This window comes from Ursus arctos, unplaced genomic scaffold (assembly GCF_023065955.2).
Source record: "Ursus arctos isolate Adak ecotype North America unplaced genomic scaffold, UrsArc2.0 scaffold_12, whole genome shotgun sequence".
Lineage (NCBI taxonomy): Eukaryota > Metazoa > Chordata > Mammalia > Carnivora > Ursidae > Ursus > Ursus arctos.
In genome coordinates, this window is record NW_026622786.1 from 54,148,637 (window position 1) to 54,161,978 (window position 13,342).

The 13,342-nt window shown below is 41.0% G+C and overlaps 1 protein-coding gene across 2 annotated transcripts in view; it reads right to left on the reverse strand.

Moving 5' to 3' along the window:
- PGM1 (phosphoglucomutase 1) overlaps positions 1 to 13,342 on the reverse strand; it is a 73,174-nt gene that overhangs the window by 57,831 nt on the left and 2,001 nt on the right. The window contains exons 2-4 of one of the 2 annotated variants that reach the window (XM_057310604.1): positions 7,589 to 7,744; positions 7,066 to 7,266; positions 3,046 to 5,534 (exon numbers count right to left, since the gene is read on the reverse strand). In XM_057310604.1, coding sequence (XP_057166587.1) covers positions 3,046 to 3,291 — 246 coding nt within the window. In that variant the 5' untranslated portion in view covers positions 3,292 to 5,534; positions 7,066 to 7,266; positions 7,589 to 7,744. Of the gene's footprint in view, positions 1 to 3,045; positions 7,026 to 7,065; positions 7,267 to 7,588; positions 7,745 to 13,342 lie in introns of those variants that run through there. The other variant, XM_026497921.4, reaches the window with a different exon arrangement.

Genomic DNA, 13,342 nt, shown 5'->3' on the forward strand with positions numbered 1-13,342 from the left:
CTTAACGTAGGTCTTTCATAAAAGTGAAGTGGCATAAGACAAACTTTCAAAAAGCAGGGGATACCTCTACAGCCCTCCATACTCTCCCCCCTTCAGAACCTGGCACATACCTCAAACAGTAACACCTAACACACTGTGTTTCTCTGTTTACTCTTGTCTACCTCCCCTTCTACACTTATTTTTGTTGAGGGCAGGAATATTTTGTATCCCAAGTACTTAGCACAACATAATTAATGTCTGAAGAGAACAAATGCATTGATCACCAACTATACACTGGCTTTAAGTGCTGGAATTTGCTTATTTCTTTTTTGAAGATTTTATTTATTTATTTGTCAGAGAGAGAGAGAGCACAAGCAGAGGGAACAGCAGGCAGAGGGAGAAGCAGGCTCCCCACTGAACAGGGGACTCGGGACTCGATCCCAGGACCCTGGGATCATGACCCAACCAAAGGGAGACACTTAACTGACTGAGCCACCCAGGTGTCCTGGAATTTGCTTAACTTAAAGTGTATTCTTCATCCTTCACAATTCAGGGCAATTAAACAAGAACTCACTGAAAGCTACACTGTTCTAGGTACTACAAATACAGATAAAACCAGACTTTGTATTGAAGAAGTTTACTTTCTAGGGGTAGTGTCACATGTAAAGATAATTTCACCGGGATTTTATTAAACTATTCCAGAGGTATCTATGAGAAAGGAGTACTTCATAAGGGAATGAAAGCCCATAAAGTATCTATGAGAAAGGAGTACTTCATAAGGGAATGAAAGTGGCAGAGTAAGGTTTCTGGGGAAAGTTTTTGGAACATGCTAACTGAATTGATTCACATCAGAAGTGTGGAGTAGCATACTTAAATCCCTGGTGAGGAGACAGAGACAGACAGAGACAGAGGGAACAAAATCGAAGAGCAGAAAGCTGAGGACAGAAACCTAGGAAAAGCTAGGGTGTGCATAGGGCAAGCAGACCAGGAAGGAACTCTCAAAAAGTGTGAGAATCAGGACAGTGATCAAGGCAAGGGAAGGAGGATTTAAAAATGCAAAACCTGTAGTGCCAAAGGCAACAAAAGGCAAATAAGGCCTTAAAAAGTATTCAATGGATTTAGCAACCAGAAAGTCATTACTAACCTTGGCAAGAGCAATTTTGGTGGAGTGGTGGAGGAAGCAGAAGCCAGATTGCAGCGAGGTGGTAAGTGAATGGGTAAAAAAATCAGTGGTGGCCACTGGCCAAAATGGGGAAAAGCAACAGGGCAATAGCTAAAAGGGGATGAGGTTTTAAGAATATTATTTTTTTTAGTTCTAGCCTAATTTTTTCCTTTCCATCCCACATTACTCCCAAATGGACAACTTTCCATTTGGACACCTAAAATTCCCATTATGCTGTCAGCAAGCTCCTTAAGGACGAGACGAGTCTTGTGTCTGAATTGTCTCTTTATTCCACACATTTCTCTGCACATGGTATAGGTTCAATCTTTGTTCAATGAATGAATGAAATGTACATTCCACATAGGTGATAAGGAATTGAAAGGATCTACTGGGATACAACTATTGTTCGCTCTTCTTTCAAGGGAATTTGTGGTTGTCTGAAAACTCAAGAGCATATTCTATCTAGAGGAACTTCTCTCCCTGATGCTTATAAATGTTTGACCCAGGGAGGGAGATGAAGCTCAGGCCCAGGTTAGAATTTACAGATGACTGGAAAATAGATCTTTATAGATTCAAGGGTCCCTTTATTCCCAGAAGTTGGAACTGGCAGGTCAATGTTGGATTCTGGGTACTACAACTGCAGTTCCTCTTTAACCTGCCTGGGCTTCAGTTTTCTCACTGGCAACTTGAAGATGCCCATAATAGCATCGGCCTCTTAAGGCCACAGCATAAATGAGATACCGCGTGTTTAATGCTTTTCATAGTGCTTGACAAAATGACACTTAAATATTAAAGATAAATAAAGTACTACTAAGATGAATAAAAATATTACTAAAGGGAATGAGTTCCAGAAGAGTTGGGTAGAAGTCAAAGCTTATTTTAAATACAGAAAGAAAAATTCATTAGAAAACGTTTTCTGAAAGTGAATAATTGGCCCCAACTTACCTATTTTATAAATTCACCTTTTCATCTAACAGGTTTTACTTAAAAATCTATTTCAGAGTTTCGCCTATCCGAGTGGACCTGCCCATAAAGTCAGTTAACGGTCCTTAGCTGGTGAGGAAAGTGGGGAGGGGGACGAGCCAAGGTGTTGCATTAATTTCCTGGCCAGCCTCGAGGGCTTGCATAAGAGTGCCCTTGGGTACGCAGTTTCTGTTCTAATGAAAATTCAGCTCCAACTCCTCGATGGAACAGATCTAGAAGCACCACCGGGCAAAGACTAGCCGTTTCAAAAGCCTGCGCCCCAGCAACCAGGCCGTGCAAGGGCAGGAGCTCTGTCCCAGCGCAAACTAGGGTGTGGGGAGCGAGACTCTGCAACCTCCTTCTCAGCCCCAAGGGCCTCACGCACCAGCTGGGCGGGCGCTCCCGCCACCCCTGCCCCACGGCGTCGGGCTCCGTGCCAGTGAGAAGCGCCAGTCCCAGACGAGAATAGCAGGGAACCGGACGGGTTGCGAGGGGTTCTAAGCAAGGCAGAGGCGGTCTAACCTTTCCTGGTTAAGGTGACTGCACTCTGCGCTGAAACCGTATCTTCAATCACCGGAAAGGTTAATGTAAATGTCAAAGGCCTCAGCAGGAGGAGGGGAGGGGAAGGGAGGAGGAGACAGAAGGGCGGGGCAGGAGGCGGAGGGTCCGCCCTCCCAAGGTCAAGTCCCGCTCGCCCGCCCCCGGGGAGTCGACCGAGCAGCTCGGCAGAGCCCCCGTGGCCACCTTCCAGCACACAGCTACCTTCGCGGGGCCTCCGGGCTGGGAACAGCAAGCCCAGAGGGGCGGGGGTGGAGACTAGGGCGGCCGCGTGCGGAAGTAGCCGGGCCGGACCCGGCAGGGGGCGGGCGGCGACACCGGCCGCACGTAGCGCACGGCCCAGCATCGGGCGCACGCCACGGAGTAGTCGGCGCGTCGCTTACCCCGTTGGCGGCGGCGATGCGGACGATGAGCTGGATGGCCTCCTTCATGTAGAACCTGCCGTCCCCGCCCACCACCAGGGTGGCCTCCTGCCGCTGCGCCGGCTCCACGGTGGAGATGATACTCTGGATGAAATTCTCCGCGTAGTTGGTGCTGCTCTGAAACACCTTCACCCGCTTCCGCAGCCCGCTCGTGCCCGGCTTCTGGTCCGGGTACGCCTGGGTCTTAACCGTCACAATCTTCACCATGGTGGCGACTCGCTTCCCGGGGCTGGAGCGGACTCTGCTAACCGAGGGGCGGCCGGAGCTGTGGCTGCAGCTGCTCTGGAGGGCGTGCTCGGACGGGGCAGGGGCAACGCCAGCTCTCTCGCCTGCGCTCGGCCCTCCTCCTTAAAGGGACAGGGGACAGGGCCCCCCCTCCGCCGCTGGTCCCACTTCTCAGGTCCGGGGGGTAGGGCAAAGGGAGCGCCCACCTCCAGGCCTCTAGTGCAGTGGGTGGAGCCTCTCTCGTTTCCCCATCCCACCCCACCCCCGTAAGCCAATCCACTATAAAATGAAATCCGCAGCTCCTCCCCTAAATGGAAAGGCAGAACCTGGGGTAGGGACTCTGTCATAGGGCAAGAGTTGGAGAGGGAGTGGGAAAATTGCAGAGTATAATGATTTCCTGTGGTTTGGTTAGAGTGTAAAGAACTTTCTGGAAACCTGTTCTGAGGGATAGAAGTGCCAGCCTTAGGTAGATTCATGACTCCTTATTCTTTATATTCTCCAAATATTAGGGTATTTCTATCAGAAAAAGGAGTCAAGGTCTAATTCGACCTACTACTACTTTCTGTGTGTTTACTGATGAACGAAACCCTTTACTTCCATGGTTAGGGTAGGTATACTGATAACTAAGTTTTATTGAATATAATGTTTCTAATCCTTGCTAAAGTACAAGTTTTATTTTTCACTATTTCATGCTTACAAAACTGAGATTCAAAAAATTAAATGGCTTATTGCGGCCACAGAGATAAGTATACACAGGAGGCCAACTCAGGTGGGTGTGGCTCCAAAACCAGGGCTCTCACCATGATTTGCCTGCCATGTCACCAGGTTTGATAACTAGGAAATGTACAGGGAGGCCTTGATAGATACAGGCACAAATACAAGGAAAGGCTGAGTATAATATTATTCATCATCAAAATAAGCCAGTTATTTGTGTAGTAGAAATTTGGTGAAGAGATGAAGAAGGGCTGAAAGAGTTCATGGAGGATAGAGAGTCAACGAAAGAGACTTGATTATTAAGTAGGAATGTTGATTCTTTCCTTTTGGTTTAGCATCCCCCTCAATTTGGTGAGAGTGATTGCCTGCTCTGCTCAGGAAATATGTCATTTGTAGAAAAGCCACAGCTTTTTCCCCCTGCTTATGAGACGTGTGACCTGGAAAAAGCTAGTAACAATGGGCATCCATCTCTTTACAATAAAATGAACATAAAACCTACCTTAGAGAGTTTCTGCAAGAATTAATGGGGGTTTGTCTGTATTTCTCAATCATGGGTACACAATAGAATCACCTGAGACACTTCTGAAACTACACAGGCTCCAGTCCAAACAGATTAAATCATAATCAGCTGATGTAAGCAAATCACCTGGCATGGTGCCTGAAACATAACGGCCCTGAAAAAATAGCTCCCCTTCCCTAATTCCAAAACTAGAACTTATCATTAGCTTGTGAATTTGATTCTGTTCGTGCCCCTTTAATGGTTAATTAGTATATCTTGATCAAGAAGAGAGGCTGACAGATGCATATAGCTGCTGATTCTCAGGTTGATATAGGTGGTATGTAAATATAGGTACGTGTTTTGTTTTGTTTTTTAAAGTAGGCTACACACCCAACATAGGGCTTGAACTCACAATCTCAAGATCAAGAGTCACATGCTCTGCCAACTGAGCCAGCCAGGCACCCCGGTATGAGTTTCAGGGGCAAATAACATGTGAAAACTGAATCCTGGACTGTTGTTAATGATTTCTAATATTTACACCGAAGTGCACAAAGCTTCACAGAGTAGGATCATCTTGTGAATTAAGTACTATAATCAACCCCATTTTATAAACCAGAGAACTGAGGTAGAATGATGAATGTAATCAAAGCTGGCTAACTCCACAAAATGAAAATATAGCATAGAATCACAGAGTCTTAGAAATACCTACCTTGCAGTTGTGTGGATTCCTTTAGATACTGAATATAGAGTTCCTAGCATAGTACTAATAAGTACTCAGTAACTGATAATTCATTATTATAAAGTGGTGGGTTCAAATTTGGCTAAAATAAAAAATACTGACAATATCAAGTGCTAAGGAGGATGCAGAGAAACTGAAACTCTCATACATTGCTGATGGAAACGCAAAATGGTACAGCCACTCCGGAAAATACTTTGGCACTTTGGTAGTTTCTTAAAAAAGCAAACATACACTTACCATAAGACCCAGCAATCTCACCTCTGCCTGTCTACCCTAGAAAAATGAAAACATGTTCATACAAAAGAATATATAATTTGTGAATGTTTATAGCAGCTCAATTAATATTGACAAAAACTGGAAATGGCCTAGCAAATGAATCAATAAAATAACTGTGGTATATCCATATAAAGAAATACTCTACAGGCTGGGCTCAGTCAGTACAGCATGCAACTCTTGATCTTGGGGTTGTATGTTCGAGCCCCACGTTGGGGAGATAGATTATTTAAAAATAAATCTTTAAAGAAAAAAAAAAACACATGCAAAGGACTAGAAGGAACTCTATCAAGATATATAACAGTGATTAAGTAGAAGGAAATCATCAAGATATATAACAGTGATTACCTCTGGGTTATGAGAGAGGGTATTTTTATATTCTCCTTTATGCTTTATCTAGATTTTTCATGCTTTCTATGGAGAATCTATTATTTCTATAAACAATTTCTACACCTAAACTAATATTGCACTGTGTTAACTATCTGGAATCTAAATAAAAACTTGGGGGGAGGGGAGAAGAAACTACACTACATGGGGGGAAACGCCACTATTTGTTTTCTTTTTAGTACCTCTTTTAGGTGGTAATTATGTTTTTTCACTGATAAGTTATCCTTTATCCTTCAGATGGTATGCATTCATTCACGCTTTGATTCATTCATTTCACAAATGTGTTGTACTTCTGCTAAGCACCAGCTCTTTGAAAGGTCTTAGGTGAGCAAGTCAGAATGGCCCTTGGTCTCATACAATAACACCCCATTTCTCCTTCACTTAGCTCTTGGAAACCACTATTCTGCTTTCTATCTCTATGAATTTGACTATTCTAGTCTCATATAAGTGGAATCATACAATATTTGTCCTTTTGGTCTGGCTTATTTCACTTAGCATAGTGTCTTTAAGGTTTATCCCTGTCTTAGTATGCCAAAAGGGTTTTAAACAGAGGAATATTTCAGTCACAGTAACATTTTTAAGTAATCACTCTGGCTGCCTTGTCAATGAATGAAAGGAAAAAAATGAATTGAAACCAGATAGGGGGAAATGGTAGACTATACTAGGTCAAAGTCAATGGAGATGGACAGAAGTGAATAGACTCAAGATATTTTCAGAAAGTGGAATCAGCAGCACTTGCTGACAGATTATATGTATAGGGTGAGTGAAAAGGAGTAGTGTCTCCTAGCAATTTGAGACTGGGACTATTAGAAGAAATGTGGAGTTGGAGGATGATACAGTATCATGAGTTGTTTTGGACACATAAAGTTTGAGGTTTCTGTCATGCATCCACAAGGAGGTACAGAAAGAAGTATTATAGAGGTCTAGAGCTTAGAAAAGAGACATGGCAGAGTGATATGAACTTATAATCCATTAGCATATAGATAGCATTTGAAAACTTGAGAACAAATGAGATCATTAGAAAGAGAATACAGAGTACAGAAGAAAAAAAAAAAAAAAAGGAAAGAAATCCGTCACTGAGGGCTGAGAAACTCCAACATTTAAAGGACAGTAACTGCCATGTGAAAAAATTAGGCTTTTCTACCTCTGAAAGACAATTTCTTCAGGAACATCAATACAGGAGGAAGATTTAGATGTTTCTTCCATAAGCCTTCCAGCTTTCCATAAACCTGAACTCAAATCTACTAGGTTCCATTCAAAGGCAAGGACGATCTATTTCTTCAGCAAGTTATTAATATGCCATTTAGGAGTCTTCCTGTAAGTCCAGAATTTTGTCAGGTTTCATCTAGATTAAAAAAAAAAAAAAGCAGTTGGAAATCCTGTGAAAAGCTTTAATGATTTCTCTGTTGTGATATACAAATATATATAAATGGGAGGTAGGTTAAGTCCTGGCTAGATAAATGTACAATGCTTGGTCAATCCCATTTCCAAATACAGTATTCATGAAGACAGCTTTACCTTCACCCTTTACAAATCATCACTTGCATTCCAACTATAGTGATTTAAAGAAATGTGTTTATCGTAGGATATAAATCTCTGATAAATGCAATAAACAACAAATGGCATGCATATGCAATTTATAATGAAAAAAGACTTATGGGGGGCACCTGGGTGGCATAGCAGTTAAGCATCTGCCTTCGGCTCAGGGCGTGATCCCGGCGTTCTGGGATCGAGTCCCACATCAGGCTCCTCCGCTATGAGCCTGCTTCTTCCTCTCCCACTCCCCCTGCTTCTGTTCCCTCTCTCGCTGGCTGTCTCTATCTCTGTCAAATAAATAAATAAAATCTTAAAAAAAAAAAAAGACGTATGGAATTTATAATGGAAACACTGGATGGTGATGTGGGTGATCTAGTGGCATTAGCCATTAGCAGTTGTTACATGGTTCATATGAAATTGATAATTAAAATATACTGAAAAGTTGGGCACCTGGGTGGCTCAGTCAGTTAAGTGTCTGCCTGGGGCTCAGGTCATGATCCCCAGGTCCTGGGATTGAGCCCTGCTTCAGGCTCCCTGCCCCTTGGGAGCATGCTTCTCCCTCTGCCTGCTGCTCCCCCTGCTTGTGCTCTGTCTCTCTGTCATATAAATAAAATATTTAAAGGAAAATTTAAAAAATTATAAAATAAAATAGACTGAAAAGTAATTCATTAACATGTAGACAAAGCTTTAGAGAGCACCTATATTGTTAAAAACAAAACAAAACACAATGTTATATTTGTATACACTCAGCTTCCCATCTGGTGGTGTCAAGCGATGGCTGAAGAATCTGTACTGAGGAATCTTTATTGGGTTAGTCTCCAGTTTAGGCCAAGAATAGTGGCCCGAATCTCTCTCCTTTTTTTTTTTTTTTTTTTTAAGATTTTATTTATTTATCAGAAAGAGAGAGAGAGCACAAGCAGGGGGAGTGTCAGGCAGAGGTTAGAAGCAGGCTTCTTGCTGAGCAAGGAGCCCAACGTGGGACTCAATCCCAGGACCCCAGGTTCATGACCTGAGTCAAAGGCAGACGCTGGGGGCGCCTGGGTGGCTCAGCTGTTAAGCATCTGCCTTCGGCTCAGGGCGTGATCCCGGTGTTATGGGATCGAGCCCCACATCAGGCTCCTCCGCTGGGAGCCTGCTTCTTCCTCTCCCACTCCCCCTACTTGTGTTCCCTCTCTCGCTGGCTCTCTCTCTCTCTGTCAAATAAATAAATAAAATCTTAAAAAAAAAAAAAAAAAAAAGGAGACACTGAACCGAGTGAGCCACTCAGGCATCTCTCAAATCTCTCTCTTACCCAAGAGTTCTACTAGGCCTGAAAGGTGATCTCTCAATTAAGAGAGCTGTGGGAGAAGAGGTAAATTATAGATAATCCCTTACAATAATTTTCAGTTATTTGTAGCTGGCAAATAACTAATTGATGATTCCATATGAAGCCATACAAATTAATGCTGAGCAATACTGCAAATGTCATGTTAGTTCATTTGTTAAACCCAAATCACAGGTTCTTCCTGGCTGCAGATTTTGTTCATTATGTTAAATTTTGATTTATTTGTAACTTGCTGAAATGACTAGTTTCTACATATGGAAGCAATATGAAATCATTTAATGTCTTTTCTATTTGTATCCGTAAGTCATTCAGGTGCTTAAAACTTTTAATTGAATGAAAGTTCATGGATATCTGGAGTCTCTGATTCTGAAATTAAGTTTGTTCCTGTGCCAAAATAATAATAGTTTCTGAACTCATGTTTCAGTGTCAAATGATTATTCATGAAGCTATATGTGAAAAAGATTGATATATAATAAATTGGGCTTTTCCCTTAGAATTCATTTTTGGAATCTACTATAAAGGATATCAGTCTGAATTAATTTATATGAATATTTTATATGCAAATATTAATATTTCAAATGGCAAAGAGATAAGATTTTTAAAAATACAGATTATGAAGGACATTTTTTAAGAGATAATGAATGTCTTCTGTTACCCCCTTTCGCCAGTGTTCTTGACTAAGGAATCAAGATGCTATGGTAGGCTCAATAATGGCTGCCTAAGAGAGATCCACATTCTAACCCCTGCAACCTGTGCATCATATGGCAAGAAAAGGACTTTGCAGGTATAATTAAGGATCTTGAGATGGGGAGATTATCCTGGATTATTCAAGTGAGTTCTAAATGCAATTATAAGTGTTCTAAGAGGGAAGCAGAGATAGCTTTTATTACAGAAGAGAAGAAGACAGTATGACCAATGAAGCAGAGACTGGGGTGATGCAGCCACAAACCATGGAATGCCAGCAGCCATCAAAAGCGGGAAGAAGCAGGAAATACACTCTCCTCTAGAACCTCTAAAGAGAGCACAGCCCTAATGACACCTTGATGTTAGCTCAGTATACTGATTTTGGACTTCTGGTTTCCAGAACTGTGGGAAAATTCATGTTTTAAGCATGGTGATTTGTGGTAATTTGTTACAGCAGCCATAGGAAACTAAATACAAATGCTTTAATTTTATGGAGGCGTATGAGCCAGGAAGCTCAAACTCATCCCATGATTCCCTAGAAGCCTAAAGTATGATGTCAGGTCATCAGTAAGAGACGGAATAAGAAAAAGAAGACTATATTCTAAGTCTCTACCAGTGAATAAATGACAGAGGAAAGTATATTAGGTACAGCATGAGTAAAACAAGGAAGCAAGAAATCGTGGAGGTAATTATTTCCAAATTATTTTGCTCAAATTATCTGAATAAGTTAAAATTTGTTTTATTGAATTGGCTAGGAAAGTTTCATTCACTGTGTAGAATTGGATCCAACAGACCGTGAGTGTTCTGTCTGCCACTTTGAGGTTTTGAATACTCCCTATCAAAACTAGCTTTGACGGGTGTTAGCAATTTTTCCTAATGAGTGAATTGTTTTGTTTCCTTACTTTGACATTACTGACTCCTGTAGCTCCTGTTATATATTTTTCTTAATTCTGAAGATAGCTTTGAAATAATTTATATTCATTGCCCTCGCTCTCCTTTTATCCATCCATCCCTCCATTCAAATCATCTATAAAATACTAAACACATAGTACAAGATACTTAGTTAGGCTCAGATTAGTCACCTAAGATAAGATCCTGTACTCAAGGAGATAAAAACAGAACAGTCCAGACACATGTAAGAAACAAAGTATGAGACACAAAAAGGTATTGATTTTTAAAGCTAGTATTAGAATTTAAAAAATATCTAATCAATAATCAAAACTTCTACCTTAACAAACTAGGAAAAGAACTAATAAGCCCAAAGCAAACAAGAAGAAGAAAATATTAAGAACAGAAATCAATGAAATTGAAAACAAAAATAAAGAAAAATCAATGAAACTAAAAGTTGGTTCTCGGAAAAGATCAATAAAATTGATAAAACTCTAACAAAACTGGCAAAGAAAAAAAGATACACCTTATTACTATCAGGAATGACAGAGGAAATATCACTACAGACCCCATAAACAATGCTTTATAAAACTCTCTACACATACATTTTACAACTTATATTAAATGGACCAATTCCTCAAAACCCACACACTACCAATCCCCCCACGACCAGATGAAATAGATAAACTGAATGGCCCCATAACTTCAAACCTCCAAAAATTCTCCCCACCCGGATGGTCTCAAAGACAAATTGAAACGAACATTTAAAGAAGAAATAACACCAATTGCACACAGTCTCTTTTAGAAAATAAAAGGAAGAAACATTCAAATTTTTTTAAAAGATTTTATTTATTTATTTGACAGAGAGACAGCCAGTGAGAGAGGGAACACAAGCAGGGAGAGTGGGAGAGGAAGAAGCATGCTCCAGCGGAGGAGCCTGATGCGGGGCTCGATCCCAGAACGCCGGGATCACACCCTGAGCTGAAGGCAGATGCTTAACGACTGAGCCACCCAGGTGCCCCGGGAAGAAACATTCTTGACTCATTTATGAGGTCAGCATTGCCCTGATACCCAAACCAGACAAAGACATTACAAATCAAGAAAACTAGAGAGGGATACCTGGCTGGCTCAGTCAGTTAAGCAGCTGGCTCTTGGTTTTGGCTCAGGTCATGATCTCAGGGTCCTAGGATTGAGCCCCTTGCTCAGTGGGGAGTCTGCTTGAGGATTTTCTTTCTCTCCCTCTGTCCTACTCCCCACTCTCACACAAGATCTCTCTCTCCCACTTAGGAAAAAAAAAAGAAAACTGGAGATCAATATTCCTCATATACATAGTCACAAAAATGCCCAACAATGTACTAGCCAATTGAATTCACAATATGTATTATAAAAATAGCATATCACAACCAAGAGGGGTTTATCTTGGGAATGAATGGCTGGTTCAATATTTGAAAATCCATCAGTGTAATCCATCACATTAATAGTCTAAAGAAGAAAAATAATACAAGGACAAAGAAAAAAATATTCAACATTTCAGCATCCATTCCTGATTTTTAAAACATCTCAGTAATCTAGGAAAAGAAGGCAACTTTCCCAACTTATAAAAGGGCATCTACAAAAACATCTTCAGCTAACTTCATAATATGAAACTCTCATACATTGCTGATGGAAACGCAAAATGGTACAGCCACTCCAGAAAACACTTAGGCACTTTGGTAGTTTCTTAAAAAGTCAAACACACACTTACCATATGACCTAGCAATCTCACTTCTACCTATCTATCCTAGAAAAATGAAAACTTATGTCCACACAAAAGAATCTGTAATCTGTGCATGAATGTTTATATTTATAGCAGCTCAATTAATATTGCCAAAAACTGGAAATGGCCTAGCAAATGAACCAATAAACAAATCGTGGTACATCCATATTAAGATATACTACTCAGGGGTGCCTGGCTGGCTCAGTCAGTAGAGCATGCAACTCTTGGTCTCAGGGTTATACGTATCTCGACCAGTGGTTTCTCTAACAAGTTTTGTAATCTGTCTTAACTAGGCTGTGCCCATATTAGGAAGCAGTAGGTAATATTTAAGTTTCTTAGATTCCTTAATTTGTCTTTATTTTTCTTATTGAGAGAATGATGTCTGTGAAGGCAATTCAGCCAAAGACTCAGAGAACCTCATCTGTAATAAATGTCCAGGCCCTAGCTTTTACAAGGAAAACCATAAAGCGAGTCTCTACTTCAGTGGTTCTCAAAGTGTGGTTCATGGAACCCTGGTAGCCTAAACCCATTTAGGGGTTCTACAAAGGCAAAATTATTTTTTAAGATTTTATTTATTTATTTTAGAGAGAGAGTGAGCACAAGTGGGGGGCGGGGGGGGAGGAGAAGCAGACTCCCACTGAGCAGGGAGCCCAAAGTGGGGCTCAATCCCAGGACCCTAGGATCATGACCTGAACCAAAGGTAGATGCTTAATTGACTGAACCACTCAGGCACCCCAGCAAAACTATTTTTTAATGCGAGATGTTTTTTCCCTTTTTACTGATAGTGCAAAAGCAATGGTGGGTAAGGCACCCTAGCATGAATCAAGATAGAGGCAACAGACCGCACTGTAAAGATTGTATTCTTCACTGGCACACACTACTTAACTTAAAAACAAATACCAGTTTCACTTTAACTCTCAACTCTTGGCTACATATCGTATTAATACACTGTGCGATGAAGAGAAAGAACACATAAAGCACTTCTACTGCATTCCTAAGTACAGTGGGTGTTTCAAGGCAAAGTCCTTATGTGAATTGAAAGTTGAATGAACTACCTTATCATTTATACCATTTTTACTTGAATAAAACAAAACCAGACAAAATAAAACAAAAAATCCTCACAGGAAAAAAAAAAAGTATTAGTTTTAAAATAGAAGCTCAAGAAGTAGAATAGTTTCTTCTGGATTGGAGAAAGGATTAAAGGTTTCATGAAGGATGAGGCATTTAAAAATA